General features: G+C 39.5%; 1 protein-coding gene across 2 annotated transcripts in view; it reads left to right on the top strand.

Moving 5' to 3' along the window:
* PLEKHH2 (pleckstrin homology, MyTH4 and FERM domain containing H2) overlaps nucleotides 1–25,303 on the top strand; it is a 126,028-nt gene that overhangs the window by 72,731 nt on the left and 27,994 nt on the right. For both annotated transcript variants that reach the window (XM_045077745.1, XM_045077746.1), the window contains exons 16-21: nucleotides 7,343–7,423; nucleotides 11,284–11,463; nucleotides 16,009–16,117; nucleotides 16,971–17,083; nucleotides 22,934–23,113; nucleotides 25,007–25,104. In XM_045077745.1, coding sequence (XP_044933680.1) covers nucleotides 7,343–7,423; nucleotides 11,284–11,463; nucleotides 16,009–16,117; nucleotides 16,971–17,083; nucleotides 22,934–23,113; nucleotides 25,007–25,104 — 761 coding nt within the window. The remainder of the gene's footprint in view (nucleotides 1–7,342; nucleotides 7,424–11,283; nucleotides 11,464–16,008; nucleotides 16,118–16,970; nucleotides 17,084–22,933; nucleotides 23,114–25,006; nucleotides 25,105–25,303) is intronic.

Genomic DNA, 25,303 nt, shown 5'->3' with positions numbered 1-25,303 from the left:
TATTTTCCAGTGAACACAATGCTACTTTAAATCATATTCTTACTATAATTCATAATAACTAGCTGTCCTCTGATTTCAAGGACCATGTGTTTTAAACCCTTAGACTTTAATATGATCCTGTGGCTAAGGGTTTGTTACGTCTCCCACAATCTGTTTGTTTGATTGTTTTTTCTTTATCCACATGGCACTGTCAGTTCCTGCACATTACATTTCTGCTACTCCCTGCCTCCCATCTCACAGTTGCATTTTAAATGAAGATAAGTAGATGTGATTATCAGATGACTAAACCACTTGGGTTTATAGACAGGCTACTTATTAGGTTTCCTTCCTACCATTTTTCATGTCCACCCCTATATTTTCACCCTGAGAGCCTTGAAAGAGAAAAACTTCCCTCAGTTATTCTGAGCGATTTGTTCTGAGCTCACATTCAGGCTACAATTTAAGCTACTTACTGTAGAACAGCACTTGTATACTTTGGAAGGGAGGAGGTGTTTTTCAGGTTGTCACGGTTGTTATTAAGTACAGAAATATGTCGGTCGATATTAAGAACTTGACTAATTTTGATTCTGGATTAGTCACTCTTGCAACTTTCATTTTAATACTTAAGAAAAACATTTTCTGTATAAAAAGTCATTTATTTAAAAAACAAAAATTTAGCGGTGCCTGGGTGGCTCAGTGGGTTAAGCCTCTACCTTTGGCTCAGGTCATGATCTCAGGGTCCTGGGATCGAGCCCTGCATCAGGCTCTCTGCTAAGCAGAGAGCCTGCTTCCTCCTCTCTCTCTGCCTGCCTGTCTGCCTACTTGTGATCTCTGTCAAATAAATAAGTAAAATCTTTAAAAAAAAAATTTATTGAACAGTTACCACATGCCAGGCAATGGGCTTAAGGACATCAAGATAATTAGGCCACTGCCCCATCCCTCAGAGAACCTCATGACCTATTGGGAAAGAAAAGGAAATAGCATATTATAATGACATGTACTAAGCACAGTTACGAGACACATGGTAAGGTCACAGCGAAATCTAATTTAGGCTGTGGGATCAGGAACAACTTCTGAGAGAAGAATTGTTTGTGCTGAGTCTTCAGAGAGATGAAGGAATAGTTACACCAAATGAAAATGGGCAAGGAAGGTTTCCCAAGCTGGGAGACAGGGAGAACAAAGACAGAGTATCTCAAAGCCAGAGTGCTACCTCCACTGAAGACAAGTCCTTTGGAGAACAAGCTGGAGGGTCCTGATCATCCTGATCATGGACGGCTTTTTTGTTTAATTAAGGACTTTATTCTGCACCCTGAAGGTGGTGTAAACCCTTCGGGCTGGTAACAGGAGTGGGGGCACGTTCGTGTTGTTAACAGATCGTTCTGCTGAGAGGAAGGCGGATTTGTCGGAGGCAAGCTGGGGGTGCTAAGAACAGACAGCAGAAGTGGTTCTTGGGAAGAGGATGAGACTCTGAACTGGTCATAAGCAAAGAGAGGAGAGAGTGAATATAGATAATGGTAGGACATAAAATCTTTGGTTAGATTTTTTTGAATTCAGGGTCCAGAAATAGGAAAGACAAGATTGGCTGGGTGAAAGATGAGAGAGCTCGGGGTGGGGCACCTGCATGGCTCAGTCACTCGGGTTAAGTGTCCGACTCTTGATCTCAGCTCAGGTCTTGATCTCATAGTCATGCTTGAGTCCTGTGTAGGGCTCCATGCTGGGTGCGGAGCCTACTTAAAAATAAAAAATAAAATAAATGAAAAGAGAGCTCAGGGAGGAGGAGTGGTTTTAGGATGATTCAAAGGCTATTTGGGACCATGCCAATTTTTAGAACTTTGAGGATACTTGAGTTAAGGATTAAGAAGTCCAGCAGGCAGTGGCAACACCAGGCTACATCAGAGGAGGGGGCTGGGTTGGAGAGAAGGATTTGGGGAATCCTCACTATGTATTTGGTGGTTGAATTCTTGACAGTGAGAGAAGTCACCCAGGGACATGTGTGTTGCAGCCGAGCCGCGGGCTGCTGCTGGAACACTGGGTTTTACAATAGCTGAGAGCACATAAAGGAAGTGTGTGAAGAGACCTTGGGAAGCAAGTCATGGGGACCAGGGAGTAGAGTGGTGACAGGAGCGAGTGGTCTGCAGTATCAGATGCTGTGTGGAGTGCTTAGCAAGAAAGGCAGACTGCAGTGTGTTGGAAGATGAAAGGGAGATGAGTAAGTGCCGTATTTGACTTTGAAGAGCTGTCTGCCCAGTCCACCGTGTCAGAAGGAATGAAGCTGAAAGGAGCATGGTATTAGGAGAAGCATTTTGAGGATGGCAAAGACATACCTTGAGTTTGTGAGATGAGCGGAAGAAGCCAGGAGAGAGGTGAAGTGGGAAACAAAGAACAAAGCTCAGAAGTGGGTGGGTGGGCATGGGGGGGCAGCATGGTGGGGGGGCATGGTGGGGGGGCTGGGCTGGCAGGAAGGTGAGGAAGGACAACTATCTAAGTTTGTGGGGCATAGAATGAGATCACATCGGATATCCTGTTTTCTTGACGAAGATTACTCCACAACTAAGCTATTTAGTGAGAATGAGGGAAAGGACTGAGAACAATCAGGGACATAGGGAAATACTCGAGGGCAGATAGGAAGATTGGCAAGTATTCTCAGGGCCCACCTGACTTTGGTGATTTGAGTTCATATTGGTTATTTTTCTCTCACATCTTCCAGATGCTCAGAAATAGGAGCAGAATTTACATTATAGTGATGTGAGAGTAGTCATTTTTTTTCTTTTTCTTTTTTTAAAGATTTTATTTATTTATCTGACAGACAGAGATCACAAGTAGGCAGAGAGGCAGGCAGAAAGAGAGGAGGAAGCAGGCTCCCTGCCGAGCAGAGAGCTCCATGTGGGGCTCGATCCCAGGACCCTGGGATCATGACCCGATCCAAAGGCAGAGGCTTCAACCCACTGAGCCACCCAGGCGCCCCCTAACATTTTATTATGTAAATTTTCAAATATGCAGAAAAGTTAGAAGACTATTTTACAGTGAACATCCATATTCCTACCACCTAGATTCTACAATTAACATTTTACTTGCTCTGTACATACCTAGCAAGATGATGATTTAAAATAAATGTTTTCTATGGGCATTTTCAAACATGTGAAGTAGAAGAAATAATAGAATGAACCCTCAGGTGCCTGGGTGGCTCAGTTGGTTAAGTGTTTTTGTTCAACTCAGGTCATGATCCCAGGGTCCTGGGATCAAGCCCCACATTGGGCTTCCTGCTCAGTGGAGAGTCTGCTTCTCCTTCTGCCCTTCCCACTGCTCGTGCTGTCTCTCTCATGCACACATTCTCTCTCTATCAAATACATAAATGAAATCTTTAAAAAAAATGAACTCTCATATATTTATCACCCAATTTAAGTTATCTGCTATAGCTAAAATTATGTCTACAAACCCCTCATTACCTTCCCTCTCTCTTCCCGCACTCTCCCCTGGATGACCTAAAAGAAAAGGGAGGTGGAATTTTCTTGAGGGGGTATGTTAGAAGCAGAGGATGTAACACAGTCCCATGCTTTGGAGCAAGAGTTGTTTTGTGACCAAAATCAGGACCCAAGGTTGGTAGGGAAGGAAGAGAGGCCAGGAGAGAAGTGAGAAACTGAAATAAAATAGAAGAACCAGAGGACTAAACATTTGGAATGAGGTCAAAGAACAGGAGTGGTGCCAGTAATGAGCGAAGGAGGGAGAAAAGGTTGAGATCAGAGAATAGAATGTCAACTTCAGAAGTGGAGCCGTGTCCAGTAAAGAAAGGTTGAGGGTATGAGGAAGGGGACAAAGGTCATTGGAAAGGAAGAAGGCACAAAACTGTGAAGTAAGGATGTAGAGAGGCAGTGTGGCAGAGGCTAGGTAGGGCAAGAGCACAGGCCCAAGTCCTGGCTCTGCCACTTGCTCGTGTGTGACCGTGAATAGGCAGCTTGCAAGCTCTGTGCCTTACTGTCCTCATCTGTTAAGTTGGGGAATTAACCATAGTGCCAGCCTCACAAGGTATTGGGAGGATGAAATGAATTATTTAAGCATATAAAGTGCTTTAGAACAGTGCCTGCCACATAAACACTCCCTAAATGCTAGCTATTATTCTCACAAGATTTTTACCCACATATGGACGTCAGCAAGGCTGGGTGATAGGATTTGTGGTGGGGAGGCTTTAGGCATGAGAATTTGGGAGAGGAGAGATGACGGTGGGAGCCTCTACTTTGTGTAATGACAGAGGCTAATCATATGATATACCGTGTCTTCAGAGTTTCAGGCAGAATCGATAGGCAGGTCCTTTTTACGGTTTCAAGGTAAAAAACAATGTTTTCCAATTATTTCATTCACCAAAGCCCGGGGATTTGAGGTTGTCTTTAAATTTTTACAAGGATTCTTCTAGCCTAATTTGCTTTATTATGAATTTTCCAGAATAGTTCAGAGTTTTAAGAAATCCTGATAAAATCAGATGTACTCATAAAGACAGATTGTGCTTTTAAAACAACTTTTACATGTGAATTTTTGTTAACTTGTAGTTCTTCAAAGGTACACCTTGTTCTGTTTTAAAGATAAATCATTTCAAAAGTATGCTCTCTACAGCCAGATGCATTATACTCCAGTTTTGCTGAGAGGCTCTTCTGGATTTTGTTTAAAAGAAGAAGAAAGAAAGGAAGGAAGGAAGGAAAGAAAGAAAGAAAGAAAGAAAGAAAGGAAGGAAGGAAACGAAACCTGGGTGACACAAACTATTTACAGCTTCCAGGATATTTGTCTATAAATATGTTTCTAAATTTAATTAAACTGAAACAAGTCTTGCCAAATGAAACATTTTTTGTTTTTGCTCAAGCAGGATTTCAAATCCATCCTACTTAGATGGTGGTATTTGCTTAAACTGCAGTTTTGAAAGCCCCAAGCCTGGCTGCATGTGTGGGTTTAAATGACATGTGTTTTATCTCTCCTTATTCATAGTGAAGAAGGAAGCATTTATTGAGTAACTACTATTTTCCTTTATTTACATGTTCTCCCTTGGTCATCACATCAGTCCAATAAGATACACAATAATTACACATTATGGACAAAAAGGCTGGGGCGCCTGGGTGGCTGAGTGGGTTAAGACCCTGCCTTCGGCTTGGGTCATGAGCTCAGGGTCCTGGGATCGAGCCCCACATCTGACTCTGCTCAGCAGAAGCGGGCTTCCCTCTCTCTCTCTGCCTGCCTCTCTGCCTACTTGTGATCTCTCCCTGTCAAATGAATGAATGAATGAATAAATAAAATATTTTGGGGGGAAAAAAAAGGCTGAAAGGTTAAGTCAGTCACCTGAGGACCTCCATCTAGCATGGGGCAGAACTGGAATTTAAATGTTGTGTCCTTTGACTTCAAAACCCAGGCCTTTTCTACTACAGTGACTTGCCTCCCATAAAATCTGTTGCAGCAGTTATTTTTCTTCTCAGTGTACTACTATCAGAACAGGCCATTTCAGTGTAAGTCATCCCAAGGGCCCTGCAAAACATATATACCTCCTACCCTCGCCCCTCATGTCCCTTCCCCAGTGACCTCTCTCCTATCCCCGCACTGCTCAGTCTCAGATACACCATCCCCGGGCCTTCCCATTTACCTGTTTTGTCCAGAGTGTTCTTCCCTCAGATGACTGCCTGGCTCATCTACCTCCTTCAGGACCTGCCTTGATACCAGGGAAGCCTTCCTGAGCCCCTTCTTTTAAACTGTGAAACACACTTCCTCCCCCCCTCTCCCCAAGCCCTTCCTCCCTCTCTTCTGTATTAGTTTTCTCCTTAATACTTATCACCATGGGCAAATGTGACAACAGCATGTCGGGTTTTAGTTTTACTGGCCAGTGTCTTGGTTTCTAGAAGGTAGACCTCTCCAGATTGAAGCCCATTCTGTTGCAGGAGAGGCGCTGGCTTCAAGGCTTGGCAGGGCTGCCAGGGAAGGAGGACTCTAGGGCAGGTGCAACCAGACAGGCCACATTCTAGGTCTGGAGCACTAGGGCTTATTGGAAATCTTGCCCACTGGCGAGAATGGAGTTCTTGGTGTTTTTCTAGGCTTGACAGTGTAGCTGGGTCTCTCCGGCAAAGATCTTCAATGTCGGTACCTAGGCAGGACTGGGCCAGGGAGGAACTCACAGTAAGGATCTTCATAAAGCCACCAAATGATGAAAAACCTACAATATTCAGTAAAAAGTTTAAGTAAATGTCTTCCACATGAAACAGATATAAATGTAAATATTTTGTGTTGTTTTAAAAGATTTTATTTATTTATTTATCAGATGGAGAGAGCACACAAGCAGGGGCAATGGCAGGCAGAGCAGGCAGAGGCGGAAGCAGACTGAACAAGGAGCCCGATGCAGGACTTGATCCCAGGACCCTGGAATCATGACCTAAGCCAAAGGCAGCTGCTTAACCAACTGAGCCAGGCTTCCCACATTTTGTGGTCTTAGTGATGATATACAGCATACTGTTGATTTCATTGTCTACCTTGCAAGGTTGTGATCTCCTTCTTTAAAGAGACTGTGTCTTGTTCATATGCCTATTCCCAGGCCCTAGAGCAGTCTCTAACCATTCAAAATCAAGAGCTAGATTCAAATTCTGTCCCCCTCACTTAACATAGTTCCTGACATATAGGCAGTATTCAGTATATAGTTATTATATATATATATTTTAATATTTTATTTGTTTATTTGACAAGAGAGATCATAAGTAGGCAGAGAGGCAGGCAGAGAGAGAGGGGGAAACGGGCCCCATCCTGAGCAAAGAGCCTGATGCAGGACTCGATCCCAGGACCCTGAGATCATGACCTGAGCCGAAGGCAGTGCCTTAACCCACTGAGCCACCCAGGCACCACTATAGTTATTATATTAATATTATTTTCTTGTTGTGTATGAATCCTTCTAGAGGAGGCACCAAATGTTTTTAATGAGTGAATCTTTAACATAGGGGAAAGCACTAGATTTTGTAGATTTTAATCTTCTCTTTCTAACATTATTAGGGGTTAACCCAGAGAGCCACAAGGTTACTGAAAACCTAGGAAATACAGTAACTATGAAATACACTTACTTATAAAATACGCATTTTGTTTTATCTGTCTCTGAATTCTCAGGCCTAGGCATAGTCCTTGACATACAGCAAACATTTTTTAAGCGTTAAGTGGTGAACACCAAAGCTAGACATGCCCTGGTACTGCTAGAACAGGTCAATCTTAAACCTCATTTGCACAGTCTACTTGGAATATCACTTAACCTTGAACAAACTGGATACATATAGAGTTTCTGGCAGAGTGCATATGCTATACTTAAACATGTCCAAGTTCTGAGCTACATTTGTAATTCTTTGAAATGTGATTTCAGGTAAAGCATGGCTATTCCAAGAGAGTCTGGTGTACACTTATAGGAAAAACATTATATTATTTTCGTAGTCAAGAAGATAAGGTATGTATGTATTTTTAATAAGCTAATGTTGGTTTTAGCTCAGTGTTCTCTTTCACGCTTCCACTACTAGCTAAAACTTTAGAGTTTTTGATAAAGTTGCAGTCTTGCATTAAATTTATTATTGAGGTAATCACATACCTACAGGGGTCTTGATTCTTTTTTTTTTTTTTTAAGATTTTATTTATTTATTTGACAGAGAGAAATCACAAGTAGGCAGAGAGGCAGGCAGAGAGAGAGAGAGAGAGGAGGAAGCAGGCTCTCCGCTGAGCAGAGAGCCCGATGCGGGACCCGATCCCGGGACCCCGAGATCATGACCTGAGCCGAAGGCAGCGGCCTAACCCACTGAGCCACCCAGGTGCCCCGGTCTTGATTCTTAATTAGAAGTCTTAGCAATTTTTAAGAAATGCATCTTGGTCTTAAAAGAGAAGTCTTCTCCACTCCCAGCTGTCAATTTCTCTTATTTTCCCAGGTTCTAACAGACTAGGAAAGGTTGAAGGAAGGGGACAGCAAGAGAGGAAAGGAAAGTCTGGGGAGGGAAAGAATCCAGCCCTATCCCAGGCCCTCAAATCCCTTGATACCACTTATCTATCCACTGATCTATTCATCTTCTACCCATTTGTATCTTTATATTCATCTTTAAATGAATCCCCTCCCAAAAAGAACTTGAGTTGTCTTCACTCTCAGAGGCAAAACGTGGGATAGCTTTCAAAGGTGAAATGTATGCCCAGTTATCATTATGGGTACTCTGCATCACCTTTGGATTCCTGAAACTAAAAATTGAACCAACATGGGCCAAAAGTACTTGCACAAAATGATGCCAGCTCCACAGAATGGTCTGTGACTGATTATTGTGTTAATGAGATCAGGCTTCTTCGTCCGGTGACCATGTAGGTCATGTCAGTCTGTTATTATTTCTCTGTTCCATTTTCAGATGGCACGGTCAGTTCTGACCAGTATGTATTTAAGATGCATACCATTATTAGTATGGCTCATGGGATGGAAATTAACACAGTCGGCTATGAAAAACGATACCTCTGAGGTCATGTGGGAAGATACTAACATAAAAATGCAACATGGATAAGCCCAGTACAAAATCTTGCATTCAGTATAATCCCAACTAATTTTAATCAGGAAAACAGAAGACACTCTATGTATCCCAGGTCTGGCAGTTCTAATATAGAATTAGGAACATCCATCACTTTTAGAAAAGTTCTATAATGTTTAGAAAAGTTGAGGGAACAGAGGCCAGGGAAGCTGCCGCTGGATATCTGAGTCCAAAGCACGGAGGCAGCTGGTCCTCAACAGCTTAGCAGAAAGCTCTGTGACGCTCCCATCAGCCCATGCATCAGACTACAAGTGTCTCGAGAGAGTTACAGCTTCTCCTTCACCCTTACCTTCCGCACCTTGTGTAGGTTTTCTCAGAAGCAGGCTCTGAGAACCCTGGAGAGAAGGGGATTCTAACAAGGTTCCCAAATTCTTGTCTGCAATTACCAGGAGATTTTAGAAGAGGATGGTTGGGATGGAGAATTTCTAATTCTCATGCCGGCCTATCCGTGTAAAAAAAAAAAAAAAAAAAAAAAAGCATAGCAAAAAAATCGGAAAGAACCATACAAAGAAAGGGGTGCCTGGCTGGCTCAGTCGGTGGAGCGTGTGACTCTTGATCTTGGGGTTGTGAGTTCAGGCCCCACACTGGGTGTAGAGCTTACTTAAAAATAAAATCTTAAAAGAGAACTATATCAAAATGTTGAATAATTATCTGTAATGGAAGAATTTATAAGTGATTTTTTTCCTTCTCTTATACCTTTCTGTATTTCCTATAATAAGTATATGTTTCATAAAGAGGACATTATTTAATTTGCTAAGAGAGTAGAACTTAAATATTCTCACTAATAATAATAATGTAATAAAAATGGGTAACATTGGTCACAGAAGGAACAAGTCAGAAGGATGTAGATGGATAAGTAGAAATCCATTATAACTAACCACTGGAAGGTATTGAGGATGCACGTGAATCTGGATAGACCTACTTCATCTCATGTAATAGATATTTCAGAAACAATTTGTTTTTATCTGGATCGGTGTCCTTTTTTATTCAGTCAAAATATGTAAAAATACTAGGTCTATTTACTGTTTTTTGGAATAGTGAAGTAGCAAATCCTTTGGTAAAATGAATAATCATCTTTAAATGCTGGGGTGCGTGGACTCTTGATTTTCATATAATTGGATATGCCTAATCAGGATAGTATTGTCATATATTATCACCATAGAATTAGTTTTCTTTATCCCATTTTTAAAAGCTTGCTACCTATGTATTATTATAAATATAATTATATTCAATAAATAAAATTTTATTTATTTAATAAGTAAAACATATTATTCATTATTTATTTATTTGGCTTTTGTTTTCCTGCCTTTCTTTTTCTGAAAGCATGTGGGTAAGTTAATTTTGCTCTTTTTTCCCTTCAGAAGTAAATTTTCTTCTTTCAGTACCCAGAAGAATGCTTTGCACATAGTGACTACTGAGAAAATAGTTATTAATTTAATGGGGGAAAAGTCATGTTTCCCATGCAAGACAATACATTTAATTAAATGATTTAATTTCTACTATTAATCAGCTATTAGACAGATAATAATTCCGCTTAGGTAAGATATTCAGGTAAAACCTTACTGAGAAGGTGACATTTTAATTAGGTCTGAAGGAAGTAAAAGAGCTGCCATGTGGATATTTCAGGCAATAGCCTGCCAGGCAGAGGGAATAGCAAGTGCAAAGGGCCTGAGGCAGGAGTGTTCCTGGTGTGTTTGAGGACTAGTGAGGAGGTCAGTATTGATGCCAGGGTTTGGGGCTAAACAGAAAAATTATGTTGCCAGCAACTGAAATAGAAAAGACTGGGCAGAGCAAGTTGAGATGCTATTAGACAGTTATATAGAGAAAGTGAATCTGGAGTTACAAATGTGAGAGTAGCTGATATATGCCAGTACTAAAGCCATGAGCTTGGATGAGATCACCTGGAGACTGAGAGTAGATGGGAAAAAAATCCAAGCACTGAGCCCTGAACCTGAGCATGCAAATAGGTGACGGCAAATATCCTTGAGGTTAGAACGAACATTTCAGACTGCAATTGCAAACCTGATAAAATATTTTAGAAGCTGTAAATTTGAAGCAGACCATGTATTTTCCTAGAATAAATGTACTTGATTAAAGCAAAAGTTTTGAAACAAATATGCTAAATATTCAACATAGCAGATTGGATTGCTTTTGACAATAAAGTAGGTAAAACTCAATATAAATCAGCTTTAGGAAGTAGGAAGTTTTTCTTACTCTTAAAGTAAGATGGAAGAATCATGACATTGTCTTGTGATACATGTGTTAATAAATACCCTCAAAACACTTCTCATTGGGATTTAGGCTGATAGATAATCACACTTCTTTGTATCAGCTGCCTAGCCTCGTCACTCTATGAATTGTATTGAGACTTTGTCTATATGCGTTCTTTTGATCCAGTACCTTAATCTAATGAATTCTGTGGGGGGGCAGGGAGGAGGAAATCAAATGATTATTTTGACTGAATTACGTAATTACTTGACTAGGTAATGGGTCATTTTAGTGTAAGGAATAATCTGCACAGAAGTAGCTTCTTGGCTAGTAGTTGAACTCTTCGTTTCTATTACAATTGGGCATTTTAGTTGGGGCTACTCTTTTGTAACGATGTGGATAACCCAACTGCCTTTAGGCATTCATTTAAAAAGAAAGATATGCTAAGATATGCTTTATAAATGTAAGCATGAAAGGGACTATAAAAAATTTTAGTGGGAAAAGATCTAAAAAGTGCCTTCCTCATAATCACTAACATTCACTTTAGTTTCCTTTAGGTCAGATCAAACTCTGGGAGGCTAAAGTTGAAGAGGTTGATAGATCCTGTGATTCAGATGAAGATTATGAAGCCAGTGGGAGAAGTCTGTTATCTACACATTATACCATTGTGATCCACCCAAAAGACCAAGGTCCAACTTACCTCCTGATTGGATCCAAACATGAAAAGGTACCTAGGGACTTACTGGTTGATTTTGAATGGTGTACATTTGTGTCATTAAGTACTGGTAATAATCATCAAATCAACTTTAGGGACAGGAAGAAAAGAGCTTTGTTAAAGATCTTCAGCTCTATTTTCAGAGATTCTTCATGTCCCTCGAAAGTAGCTTTGTTCACATGTCATTTTTCTATCTTCTCATCAGAAGTGATCTCAAGGCTGAAATTAGTACATGAAGGCAGAAGACAAAGGGAGCTTATGTTCAAAACGTGTATCTCGGGGCTGGGTGGCTCAGTGGGTTAAGCCTTTCCCTTCAGCTCAGGTCAGGATCTCAGGGTCCTGGGATCGAGCCCTGCATCAGGCTCTCTGCTCAGTGGGGAGCCTGCTTCCTCCTTGTTCTCTGCCTGCCTCTCTGCCTACTTGTGATCTCTCTCTCTGTCAAATAAATAAAATCTTTATTTTAAAAAACCTGTATCTCTTAGACTATTTTGAGGTGACTCCAAGGCCTCCCCCTTATATTTTTTACTCATTTCTTTTTTTTTTTTTTAAAGATTTTATTTATTTATTTGACAGACAGAGATCACAAGTAGGCAGAGAGGCAGGGAGAGAGAGAGAGAGAGGAGGAAGCAGGCTCCTCGCAGAGCAGAGAGCCCGATGTGGGGCTCGATCCCAGGACACTGGGATCATGACCTGAGCTGAAGGCAGAGGCTTTAACCCACTGAGCCACCCAGGCGCCCCTTTTTACTCATTTCCAACAAAATTTTGGTTTAGATATAATTAAAAATGAGTCATTATATGTATTATATGTATGTATAATAAGTAAACAATATAAAAGTTAATATAATTTAAAATAAATATATCTAATTTGTGATAAAAGAAGCATCACAGATTAAGGGGGAGGAGGTAATGGATTATTCAATACATTATATACTGAGGAAATGGGCTATTTAGGAAAACATTAGTTTTTCATCTCACACATATAGTAAAATAGTTCTAAATGAATGTAAAGAGTTAAATGAAATTATTTTTTCAAAGAAACTTTATCTGATCTCTGAGTAGAAGGCACTTTCTTTTTTCCATTTTTTATAAGATTTTATTTATTAATTTGACAGAGAGAGGGAGAGATCACAAGCAGTCAGAAAGGCAGGCAGAGAGAGAGAGGGAAGCAGGCTCCCCATGGAGCAGAGAGCCCGATGCAGGGCTCAATCCCAGGACCCTGAGATCATGACCTAAGCCGAAGGCAGAGGCTTAACTCACTGAGCCACCCAGGTGCCCCAGAAGGCATTTTCTAAAAAGAAAAAACAATGTAAGAAATCACAGTAGAAATGGGTGATATATTCGACTACAAAAAATTGAGGGGTGCCTGGGTGTCTCAGTTAAGCATCTGCCTTTGACTGAGGTCAGGATCCCGGGGTCCTGGGATCAAGCCCCATATTGGGCTCCCTGTTCAGCAGGAGCCTGCTTCTCCCTCTCCCTCTGACCTTCTACCCAGTTCATGTTCTCTCTCTCTCTCAAATGAATTAAAAAAAAAAACAAAAAACTTTAAAAAAAAACTGATATGCTTGTCTGTATGGAATAAAATCACAAGCAGAACCAAAAGGATAATACAAAAAATAAAATATTTCATGGATGGCTACTATATCTTTAACATATAAACATATATGTAATATATTTTATATTAATATTGTAATATTAGTATATATTTTTATATAATATATTAATTTATAATTACATCTGGATAACATATAATTTATATATATATTTTATATAATATATAATTTATGTATTATATTTATATATTAATATTATATTTATTATATATTAAATCTATAATAGATATTATATATTTATATATAAACAACTTTTATAAATTACTTTCTTTTTTATGGTGTGGTATTGCATTGTATGTATATACCACATTTACTTTATTTATTTATTTATTTATTTTTTAAAGATTTTATTTATTTATTTGACAGAGAGAGATCACAAGTAGGCAGAGAGGCGGGCAGAGAGAGGGAGAGAGAGAGAGAGAGAGGAAAGCAGGCTCTCCGCTGAGCAGAGAGCCCGATGTGGGACTCGATCCCAGGACCCTGAGATCATGACCTGAGCCGAAGGCAGTGGCTCAACCCACTGAGCCACCCAGGCACCCTACCACATTTACTTTAGCCATTCATCTGTCAGTGGACATTTAGTCTGCTTTCAGTTCTTGGCTATTGTGACTAATGCTGCAGATAAACATGTGAGTACAGATATCTCTTCGTGATCCTGATTTCAATTTGTCTGGATATGTACCCAGATGTACAATTGCTGGAACATAGGGTGGTTCTATTTTTAGTTTTTGTGGCACCTCCATAATGTTTTCCACAGTGACAGCATCAGTTACATTCCAACTGGCAGTGGCTAAGTGTTCCCTTTTCTCCACATCCTTGCCAGCATTTGCTATCATTTTTTAAATATAAAAGCCCTTTTTTTGAAGGTTTTATTTATTTATTTATTTGAGAGAGAGTGTGTGCACAAGAGCGGGGGGTGTGGGGAACAGGGGAGAAGCAGACTCCCCACTGAGCAGGGAGCCCAATGAAGGGCCCCTGGGATCATGACCTGAGCCGAAGGCAGGCTCTTTACTGACTGAGCCAGATGCCCCTGATACATGCCATTCTACTGAGTGTGAGGTGATATCTTACTATGGTTTTGATTGGTATTTCCTTGGTGATTAGTGATGTTGAACACCTTTTCAGGTATCTGTGGGACATCTGCATGTCTTCTTTAGAGAAATGTCTATTCAGTTCCTTTGCCCATTTCTTTTTCCTTTGCTCATTTTTTAATTGGGCTAATTGTTTTCTTTACTATTGAGTTGTAGGAGTTTCTTATATATTTTGGATATTAACCCTTTATCAAATAAATGATTTTCAAATATTTTCTCCCATTTCATAAGTTGCCTTTCATTTTATTGATTGTTTCCTTTGCTGTGCAAGTTTTTAGTTTAGTATAATTACACTTTTCTGTTTTTACTTTTGTTGCCTGTGCTTCTAGTATCAAATCTAAGCTGTCATCACCAAGGTCATTGTCCAAAAGCTTTGTCCCTATGTTTTCTTCTAGGACTTTTGTTGTTTCAGGTTTTATGTTTAAGTCTTTATTCCATTTTTGAGTTGATTTTTGTGTGTGGTATAAAATAAGGTTCAATTTCATTGTTTTGCATATGGATATCCGGTTTTTCCAACAGTGTTTATCGAGGAGACTATCCTTTCCCCATTATGTATTCTTGGCAGTCTTGCCAAAGATAAGTTGACCATCTATGCATGGGTTTTTTTCCAGGCTCTCTGTTCTGTTCCACTGGCCTATATGCTTGTTTTCATGCCATACCAAGCTGTTTTGATTATTTAACTTTATAATATATTTTGAATCAGAAGTATGATGCCGCCAGCTTTGTTGTGCTTGCTCAAAATTGCTGTGGCTATTCAGGATCTTTCGTGGCTCCTTAGGATTGGTTTTTCTATTTCTGTTAAAAATTCCATTGGAATTTTTATAGGAATTGCACTGAATCTGGAGGTGTTTTAGGTAGTGAGGATTTGTTAATAATACTAATTCTACCAATCCATGGATACTAAATATCTTTCCATTTATTTGTGTCTGTTTTAATTTATTTCATCAGTATTTTATAGTTTTTTGGTATACAAGTCTTTCAGCTGGTTTGTTAGGTTTAATAAAATACTTAGGGAAGTATTTTATTCTTTTTGATGCCATTGTAAATGGGATTATTTTCTTCATTTTCCTGTTGGATAATTCATTATTAGTGTAAAGAAATGCAACTAACTAACTTATGTATGTTGATTTTGTATCCTGCAGCTTTGCTGAATTCATTTATTAGTTCTAACAATATTTTTTTGGAACCTTTAAGGTTTTCTGTGTATAAAATCATGTCATCTGCAAAGAGAGATCATTTTACTTCTTCTTTCCCAATTCGGATGCCTTTTATTTCTTTTTGTTACCTTATTGCTCTGGCTAGGACTTCCAGTGCTATATTGAATAGACTAGCAAGAGAGGGCATCCTTGCTTTGTTCCACATCTTGAAGGAAAAGCTTTCAGTTTTTCACCATTGAGTATATTAGCTGTGGGCTTTTCTTATATGGCCTTTATTGTGTTGAGGTAAGTTCTTTCTGGGTATTATGTTCTTCTTTAAATTTTCCGGATTTCCCAAGTATTTTGAATGTGTTATTCATATGTATTCAGAGTCAGATTTTAAATTTGATGGACTTTATTATGTTTCTTAAAAGAATATGAACTGGTTGCATTTATCCTAGTTTTTCGACATCATATTAACTTCCTTAATTTTATCATGCTTTTCTAGGAAGCATGTGAACAATGGGAAAAAGCACTATGAGCATAATTCAAGTGAGCTTGCTTCAGATCTGTTTGACTAGATGACTTTGGGTTATTATTTAAAAACTAAAGAATTTTTTCAGTGTCAAAGTTCTCTACTGTTTATACAGTTGTTTTTTCTTTAAGTCATCAAAAATTATATCTTGGTTAACATCTCTGTTAATGTGTTTTGATTTTAAGGACACTTGGCTTTATCATCTGACTGTTGCAGCAGGAAGTAACAATGTAAATGTTGGATCAGAATTTGAACAACTTGTTTGCAAACTGCTAAATATTGAAGGAGAACCTTGTAAGTTCATAACATATAAGGCTTTATAGTTTATGAAATGGACCCAACTCCCTTAGCCTAATTGAGTTTTTACTTTGTGAGTTCATCTGTTCATTGGCTTTGTTTGTCACGGGCCAGGTTTCTCACTGTGGTGAGAAACCGTATCAGTCCCTGATATGCCATGTCCTGTAATTTTCTATCTTCACTCACATTACTCCGTCTGCCTGAAATTTCCCCTTCCTTCACATTTCTCACTAACCTGATAAAATCCTACCTACCATAGGAACTCCCCCCACTAGCAAGCCCACTCCACATCAGCCTCTGGCTTATAAAAGGTGCTTAAAAAACGTTAAAAGTATGTCCCAATGCCCTGTGCACTTAACTCTTTTATAGCATTTGTTGCTGTTCATTGAAATTATTTTTTATGGCTCAGGTGTCCCCATTGAGAATATAGATTCTATGCTATACATAATACAGAGATCATATTTGTAGTATCTAGCATAGGAATTTAACAAATGTTGATTTTAGGAAAGACTTCAAGTTTCTCTTTACCTTTCTATCTCCCTCTACTTTGGTTTCTCTTCCTCTGTCTCTCACCAGCTCCTTCTCAGAGGCATCTCCTACCTGGGTCACCAATCTTTAGCACATTTCAGCAATGTGATAGTGCTCTCCTAGATTAGTTTATTTAAAACAGAAACATGAAAATCCCACTGGCCTGGAAACAAGTAAGATAACATTGCCAAAGGCTTCTTGTGACCTGTATGAATTAAGGTTGTGAGCTAGGCCTGAATTAGCTCATTTCTAGAGGGCTAATTAATGGGAGGCCAAAAAAGTGATTCTTCTGTTTTCTGTTCACACTTTATTGTGTGTTTAGCTTCTCAGATATGGAGACACCCTACTTTGTGTCACAGCAAAGAAGGAATCATTTCCCCACTGACAACACTACCTTCTGAAGCTCTACAGACAGAAGCGATTAAATTATTTAAGGTAAAACTTTATATGGGCTTAAACATTGTTAAATTTTTAATTGGAAAAAATAAAAGTAAAGAATTTAGGTTGTAAACTTTCATTCTCTTCCCCCAAATTAAAAATATGATCGTCACCATCATTTTTTTATCATAAAATTTTTAAAATTATTTTTATTAACATATAATGTATTATTTGCCCCAGGGGTACAGATCTGCGAATCATCAGGTTTACACATTTCACAGCACTCACCATAGCACATACCCTCCCCAATGTCCATAACCCAGCCACCCTAGCCCTACCTCCCCAACCCCCCACAACTGATCATTTTTATTATTAAGAAAATCTACTGAAATAAAATTAGGTGAATTTAATATACATTCTGATTGAGGATTTGGGGTTTACTTAAATAAACTATGAATTGGCGGGGGGCACCTGGATGGCTCAGTCATTGTGCATCTCCTTTGGCTCAGGTCATGATCCCAGGGTTCTGGGATCGAGCCCCGTGTCAGACTCCCTGCTTGGTGGGAAGCCTGCTTCTCCCTCTCCAACTCCCCCTGCTTCTGTTCCCTCTCTTGCTGTGTGTGTGTGTCTCTCTCTGTCAAATAAATAAATAAATAAAATCTTTAAAAATAAATAAATAAACCGTGAATGGTTCAAGCAGTGTAAAACCCTTCATATCAGAAGAACCATTTTCCTTTCAACGTCTCAAAAGGAGGGATTTCTCACACCATACCGCCCTCAATATTGGAGGAGCCGGGTCAGCACCCTCTTCTCCAGTGCTATTCTCCAATCCTTACTACTCAATTTCTATTAGAAATCCCTGATCACTTGAAACTTATGCCATTCAACGATATCACTCTTTATCCCCCTCATCTTTGCATTAGTCATTTTCTGGTAACTCTTCGAATCTCATTAAGGATCTTAGCTCCCAATTCACACTCTTTCTTTCCACCTCAAATTTTGCTGTTATGTTGAACGACTTTATTTTCACTTCACTTACCAGTGCATGGTCTTAAGACTCCTGACCTTCTTGGGGCACCTGGGTGGCTCAGTGGGTTAAAGCCTTTGCCTTCGGCTCAGGTCATGATCCCAGAGTCCTAGGATCGAGCCCTGCATCTGGCTCTCTGCTCAGCTGGGAGTCTTCTTCCTCCTCTCTCTCTGCCTGCCTCTCTGCCTACTTATGATTTTGCTCTATCAAAAAAAAAAAAAAAAAAAAAAGAGTCCGACCTTCTTAATGCCAGGAAGCTTCACCTGTAGTCAGCTTCACCTTCCCATTCTCCATGTCCATATCCTGACCCCACCATTCCTTATAAGTATACTACCTCTAAAAGCTTCAATTCTTTTTTTTAATAATTTTTAATTTTTTATTAACATATAATGTATTATTAGCCCCAGGGGTACAGGTCTGTGAACCGCCAGGCTTATACACTTCACAGCACTCCCCAAAGTACATACCTTCCCCAATGTCCATAACCCAACCGCCCTCTCCCTCCACACCCCCCGCCCCGCAACCCTCAGTTTGTTTTGTGAAATTAAGAGTCTCTTATGGTTTGTCTTCCCCCGATCCCATCTTGTTTCATTTGTTCAAAAAGCTTCAATTCTAATATCTCTTTCTATAACCGTTATCTCTTAGCCTACAAGTTCTCTTATTTTCTTATTCTCCCATTTTTCATCCTAAGATCCTTGTTTTGAGCCATTCACTTTTTTTGTTTTCCAACCACGTGTGGACTGGAGTCAGTATAAATCTGTGGTCTTTATTCTTTGGGGCTGACTTACTCTTCTTTTGCTTCTCTTTGGTGACACCCCCCCACCAAACTCCCTATTCAATAATGTTCTTCACATCAAACTTACCTTCTATTTCATCAAGAAAATTAGAGAGCATCAGACATGAACACCTCAAATCTCACTCCCCAATAGACATTCTTTCATTTATTTTCCTTCTCTTCCTTTCCTCCAGTCTCAGAACCTTGTGTACCTTCTGTGGATTCAGGTCTTCAATCCACACCAGGACCTTGGTATTTCATTTTGCCCCAGTTTCTTAGAGTCTCAATTTTTATCTTTCTTTTGGCTTCTTGCCTACATTTCTCCTATCTCAAAAAAAAATTATCTGTTTATTAGATAACATAAATTATTATTAATTTGGTGTTATGATATGATGGTCATGGAAAAATCCTTTATCACTTAGAGATCCATAGTGAGCTATTTATTGATAAAATAAGATGATGTATATTAAGATATTCCAGAAAAAAGGTGGAAGGTGGTTTGAATGAAACAAGTTTGGCAAAATGCTGATGATTGTAACACTGAGTAATGGGTACATGTGTGATTGATACACTGTTCTCTTTATTTTTGCTCATGTTTTAAAACTACCATAATGGGGGCACTTGGTGGCTCAGTTGGTTAAGCATCTGCCTTTGGTTCAGGTCATGATCCTGGGGTCCTGGAATCAAACCCTGAGTCAAACTCTCTGCTTAGCAGGAAGCCTGCTTCTCCGTCTCCCTCTGCCTTCCTCTCCCTCTCTTTCTGTGTCAAATAAACAAATAAAATCATAAAAATTTTAAAAAATTTAAAAAGCCTCCTGTAGAATACACAAATACCCCAAACAAGAAAGATTCCATACAAATATGTTGGAAAATCTGGATGAAGTAATAAATGAAGTGTAAATGGCCCAAATTGAATGGAGAATGAAATTTAAGTAGGGGGATTTGCCAAACTATATAAGAATAGATCATTTCAATCCTGTTTAAATGTCTAAAAGCATGGAAAAGGAAGGAAATTGCCCCAATTCTGGGGTGTTTTTTTACTTTTTATTTCAGAAAATTTTATGTTATTCCTTATGCATAATCCACTCCAGCCTTCTCCATGTTTGATGCAAAAGTTGGGTATTCATCCTTTCTGATGGCTGAGTAATATTCCATTGTGTGTATGGGCCACATCTTTATCCATTTGTCTATTGACAGGCATCTCGGCTTCTTCCACAGTTTAACTCTTGTGGACATTGCTGCTATGAGCATTGGGATGCATATGGCCCTTCTTTTCACTATATCTGTATCTTTGGGGTAAATAACCAGTAGTACAGTTGCCAAGTCACAGGGTAGCAGCCTGGTGGTAGGTATTAAGGAGGGCACGTATGGCGCCTGGGTGGCTCAGTGGGTTAAGCCGCTGCCTTCGGCTCGGGTCATGATCTCAGAGTCCTGGGATCGAGTCCCACATCGGGCTCTCTGCTCAGTGGAGAGCCTGCTTCCCTCTCTCTCTCTCTGCCTGCCTCTCCATCTACTTGTGATTTCTCTCTGTCAAATAAATAAATAAATAAAAATAAAAAAAAAAAAAAAAAAAAAAAAAAAAAAAAAAAAAAAAAAAAAAAAGGAGGGCACGTATTGCGTGGAGTACTGGGTGTTATATGTAAACAATAAATCTTGGAACACTACACCAAAAACTAATGATACATGGTATGGTGACTAACATCACACACACACACACACACACACACACAAAGAAAATTTCAGGAGTGCCTGGGTGGCTCAGTGGGTTAAAGCCTCTCCCTTCGGCTCGGGTCATGATCTCAGGATCCTGGGATCGAGCCCCCATCGGGCTCTCTGCTCAGCAGGGAGCCTGCTTCCCTTCCTCTCTCTCTGCCTGCTTGTGATCTGTCTGTCAAATAAATAAATAAAATCTTAAAGAAAAAAGAAAGAAAATTTCAAACCTATGTAACAGTAGAGAAAATATTGTGAGGTCCAAGGCACTTGTCATTGAGCTGCACAGTTGTCAGCACATAGCCAGTTTTTTTTTTGTTTTTGTTTTTTTAAAGATTTTATTTATTTATTTATTTGACAGAGAGAAATTACAAGTACACTGAGAGGCAGGCAGAGAGAGAGAGAGAAGGAAGCAGGCTCCCTGCTGAGCAGAGAGCCCGATGCGGGACTCGATCCCAGGACCCTCAGATCATGACCTGAGCCGAAGGCAGCGGCTTAACCCACTGAGCCACCCAGGCGCCCAGCACATAGCCAGTTTTGTTTTCATCTCCCCACTCTTATTGCTCCCCAACACTGGATTACCCTGAAGCAATTCTCAGTCATCATATTACCTGATTCTTTTTGTGAAATATTGCTTTGATACAAAACCCCAGAAAAGCTTGTACAAAACAGAGCATTTCATGCAAAAACTAATAAAATCTTAGTAAACAAAAACCAGCATCACTTTATTTTTTTTTAAGATTTTATTTATTTATTTGACAGAGCAAGATCATAGGTAGGCAGAGAGGCAGGCAGAGAGAGAGAGGAGGAAGCAGGCTCCCCGCCAAGCAGAGAGCCCGATGCGGGACTCGATCCCAGGACCCTGAGATCACGACCTGAGCCAAAGGCAGAGGCTTAACCCACTGAGCCACCAGGCACCCCAGCATCACTTTAAAAGAATACCAAATGGTGACTGAAAGAGAATTACTCCAGGAAACCAAGGATGGCTAAATATTAGGGTGCCTCTTACTATTATATATTATCATAGACCATCATCTCTATAGATGCTGAAAAGGCATTTGGCAAATTCAACATCCATAAGATAATGATAGATACTTCCTTACTATGATGAAATTGACTGGTGGAAATCTTTTTTTCATTCCATATTTCATGTAATGCTTGGGTGCAGTGCTTTCGATTAGAGAGGCAATTTATTTGATTATATTCTATTCTCAGAAGGAGTAAAGACTACCTACTGTATTTAACAACATAGTAGTTAAAGCCAACCATTTGTGTTTATGCATTTCCCTTTAACCTTTCTTAATATATATTATATTTAATCAGATTTTAAATGTATTAATTTGGGGTGCCTGGGTGGCTCAGTTGTTAAGCATCTGCCTTCGGCTCAGGTCATGATCCTGGGGTCCTGAGATTGAGCCCCGCATTGGGCTCCCTCCTCTGCGGGAAGCCTGCTTCTCCCTCTCTCATTCCCCCTGCTTATGTTCCTTTTCTCACTGTGTCTCTCTCTATCAAATAAATAAAATCTCTAAAAATAAATAAATAAATGCATTAATTCATTAAACATTTACTGTGTCACTCTATGCTGTGTAGTGAATACAAAGATAAATAAAGCAAAGTCACTGTTCATACAAAGTTTATAGTCTTGTGGATGACAGATTATTAATGTTCTGTATACTTTTTAAACGAATGCATATGGTGCTCTTGCGTGGTGTTCTATAAATGTCAATTAGGTCAAGTTGGTTAATAGTGTCATTGCAGTTTTCTAAATCCTTAATAATTTTCTGTCTACTTGTTCTCTCAATTATTATGAAAGGGATATTGAAATCTCCAACTATAATTGTGGATTTGTCTGTTTCTCCTTGCAATCCTATCGGGCTTTGCTCCATATATTTGGAAGCTGTGTTATAAAGCACATAAACATTTTTTTAAAGGTTTTTTATTTTTTTAAGATTTTATTTATTTATTTGATAGAGATCACAAGTAGGCAGAGAGGCAGGCAAAGAGAGGAGATGGGAAGCAGGCTCCCCACTGAGCAGAGAGCCCATGTGGGGCTGGGTCCCAGGACCCTGAGATCATGACCTGAGCTGAAGGCAGAGGCTTTCAGGCTCCCCAAGCACGTAAACATTTGGGATTGTTATGTCCTCTATCAGAAATGACCCCATTGTCATTATAAAATAATCCTCTTTATCTCTCGAAGAATTCCTTGCTCTGAAATCTACTTGGTCTGATTTTAATGTAGCCACTGCAGGTAGCTTCGGTTAGTGTTATCTTACTATGTCTCATTCCGGCCTTTTAAACAAAAACTGTTGCTATGAAGAAAATCAATATAATTCATGCAGAATAAATCTAATCATTTCTCACCTTGAATATATCTTTCCTTTTTTGTTTAATTCAGACATGCCAGCTTTTTATAAATGCAGCAGTTGACTCCCCTGCGATTGATTACCATGTATCTCTAGCCCAGAGTGCTTTGCAAATCTGTCTGACACATCCTGAGCTCCAGAATGAAATTTGCTGTCAGCTCATTAAACAGACAAGACGGAGACAGCCACAGAATCAACCAGGACCGCTGCAGGTATCTACTGATACATACACATGCAATTTAAAATGATGTTGTTTTCCTCACTGTAAGGATGATACATATTCAATCTAGACATTTGAAAAATGTGAAAAGAATGAAAAGGGAAAAATAGCTATTAATATTTTGATGTATATTCTTTCAGTTTATTTCTACGTTTATATGTTTCTGTATAAATGTGTATGTGTATGTACTTATGCACACTCACTGTTTCCTTGTCACCAGAACTGCAGTGTGCATGCTACTTTTTTAAAACTGTAGGACATAACATTTCCCCTGTATCCATCACCATTCTTCAGAAACATTAATGGTGCATTAAGATCAACCACTACACATTTAGGTTCTTCCAATCATTCTTCTTATGATAAGTACCACCACAGTAGACCACTCTGAGCCTAAACCCTGTGTACAAGTCCAGCGAATTTCTTTGAATCCATTTCTAGAATTTCCGTATCTTTTTGACAATGTTCAATGTAATTCTGCTTTTAAATTCTTTCCAGGTAAAGAGTGGTATGCCAGTAGTGATTTAGGATGCATTTCTTTAACTATTAGTGTAGCCAAATATATTTTCTGGTGGCTTTTGACCACGGATGTTTACTCTTTGGTGAATGATTTTAATCTTTGCTTATTAACTGCCTATTAACTGCAGGATGAAACTGGAAAGTTCTTAGTCTAGCAAATAATACTTTCAGGGGATTCAGGTTTCATGGGGCTTGAAGCTTATACAATTTAAGCTTATACTATTACTGATGGGTTATATTTTCGTAAGTATGCTACTTTCACACATTTTAAAAGAACACAGGATGATGTAAACACAGTTGATAGGGCCTTTCCCGGGCCTTGGAGGGCCTGTGCATGAGCGATATTGGAGGCTTAAGCTTCATTTACATTAAGGACCCTTCATAATCTAGCTCCAAAGGCCTCCCCTTTCTCCACTTAGTTTTGTGCATCCTGCACCCAGCATACGCGAAGGAACAAACACACCCCGTTCTTCAGACGCACTGCGCCTGCACATTATCCTTCCTTGTGCACCAGCTGTTCCTCCTGCTCCCTGGATCCCCTTCTCTCTTCCCACCTATAGATTTGATAGTTGGCCCAGGCAACATATCTCCTGTAATTCTTCCCTGACTGGTACAACAATTAATTATTTCCTCCGTTGGTTATACTAAAAAAAAAAAAAATGATTATGACATGGTATTGACCATGTTTTATTGTAAATTACTGTTAAAATATACAATTCTCCTAGACTGTAGGTAACTCAAGAGTAGAGACGGTGCCTTTTCCCCCTCCTTTTTCATATAACATTTGCAAAATGATTGAAGTTATACTTGCTTACTTAAAAACAATAAGATGAAAAGAGGATACAAAACAGAGCAAAGGAAAAACAAAAATCACATATGATCCCATTACCTAGAGATAACCTCTGCTAATACCATTATACTTGCCCCTTGTTTAGATATGTATATATGTGTGTATGTGTGGGTAGATTGGCTCTGGTTTGGCGCATTTGATTTTTTTCCTGTTTTTCAGTCTGCCTTTCCTCAAAGCCATGACTTCCACCTCAGCAAATGAGTAAATACATAAGTGGACAAAAGCAATGCCCCTCATCTTTTGAGAGTGATGTCAAAAGGACTACCATATCTACATGACCTTGGGTACCTTATTGTAGACAGTAGGGTATACAACTAGATGGATTATGGAACATGGAATGTTTTTATGTATTATAAATACTCGAACAGATAGTATTTATGTGGGAGAAGCAAACACCTGTGGGGGCTGAGAAGGACCATCCTCATCCCTTTCCTCTCAGCCTCCGTCAGTCACACTGGCTCTCACTTGGATCTCTGACTGCCAGGTGGTGTCTAACCCGTGGTGCTTCTCTTTGCCCAGGGCTGGCAGCTCTTGGCTCTCTGTGTTGGGCTCTTCCTTCCCCACCATCCTTTCCTGTGGCTCCTCAGGCTCCACCTAAAGAGGAATGCAGATTCCAGGTGTGCAGAGAACTAGCCGGCCGAACCGTTTACGTGGCTCTGAAAGTCGACAATAAGTCATAAGTATTTAGTAACCTGCCAGGTACATTTGTGGGAGAAGGTGTGAAACAAATGTTGATGCAGGAAGCCTTTGGTTCTCCTTTATGTGAGGCTTGAAAAATATTTCCTTTGTTGTGTTAAATCTCTTACAGAAGATTGC

Source organism: Mustela putorius, unplaced genomic scaffold, assembly GCF_011764305.1.
Source record: "Mustela putorius furo isolate JIRA1106 unplaced genomic scaffold, ASM1176430v1.1 tig00000224_pilon_pilon_pilon, whole genome shotgun sequence".
NCBI lineage: Eukaryota > Metazoa > Chordata > Mammalia > Carnivora > Mustelidae > Mustela > Mustela putorius.
This window is presented reverse-complemented; position numbering and strand designations above follow the sequence as displayed.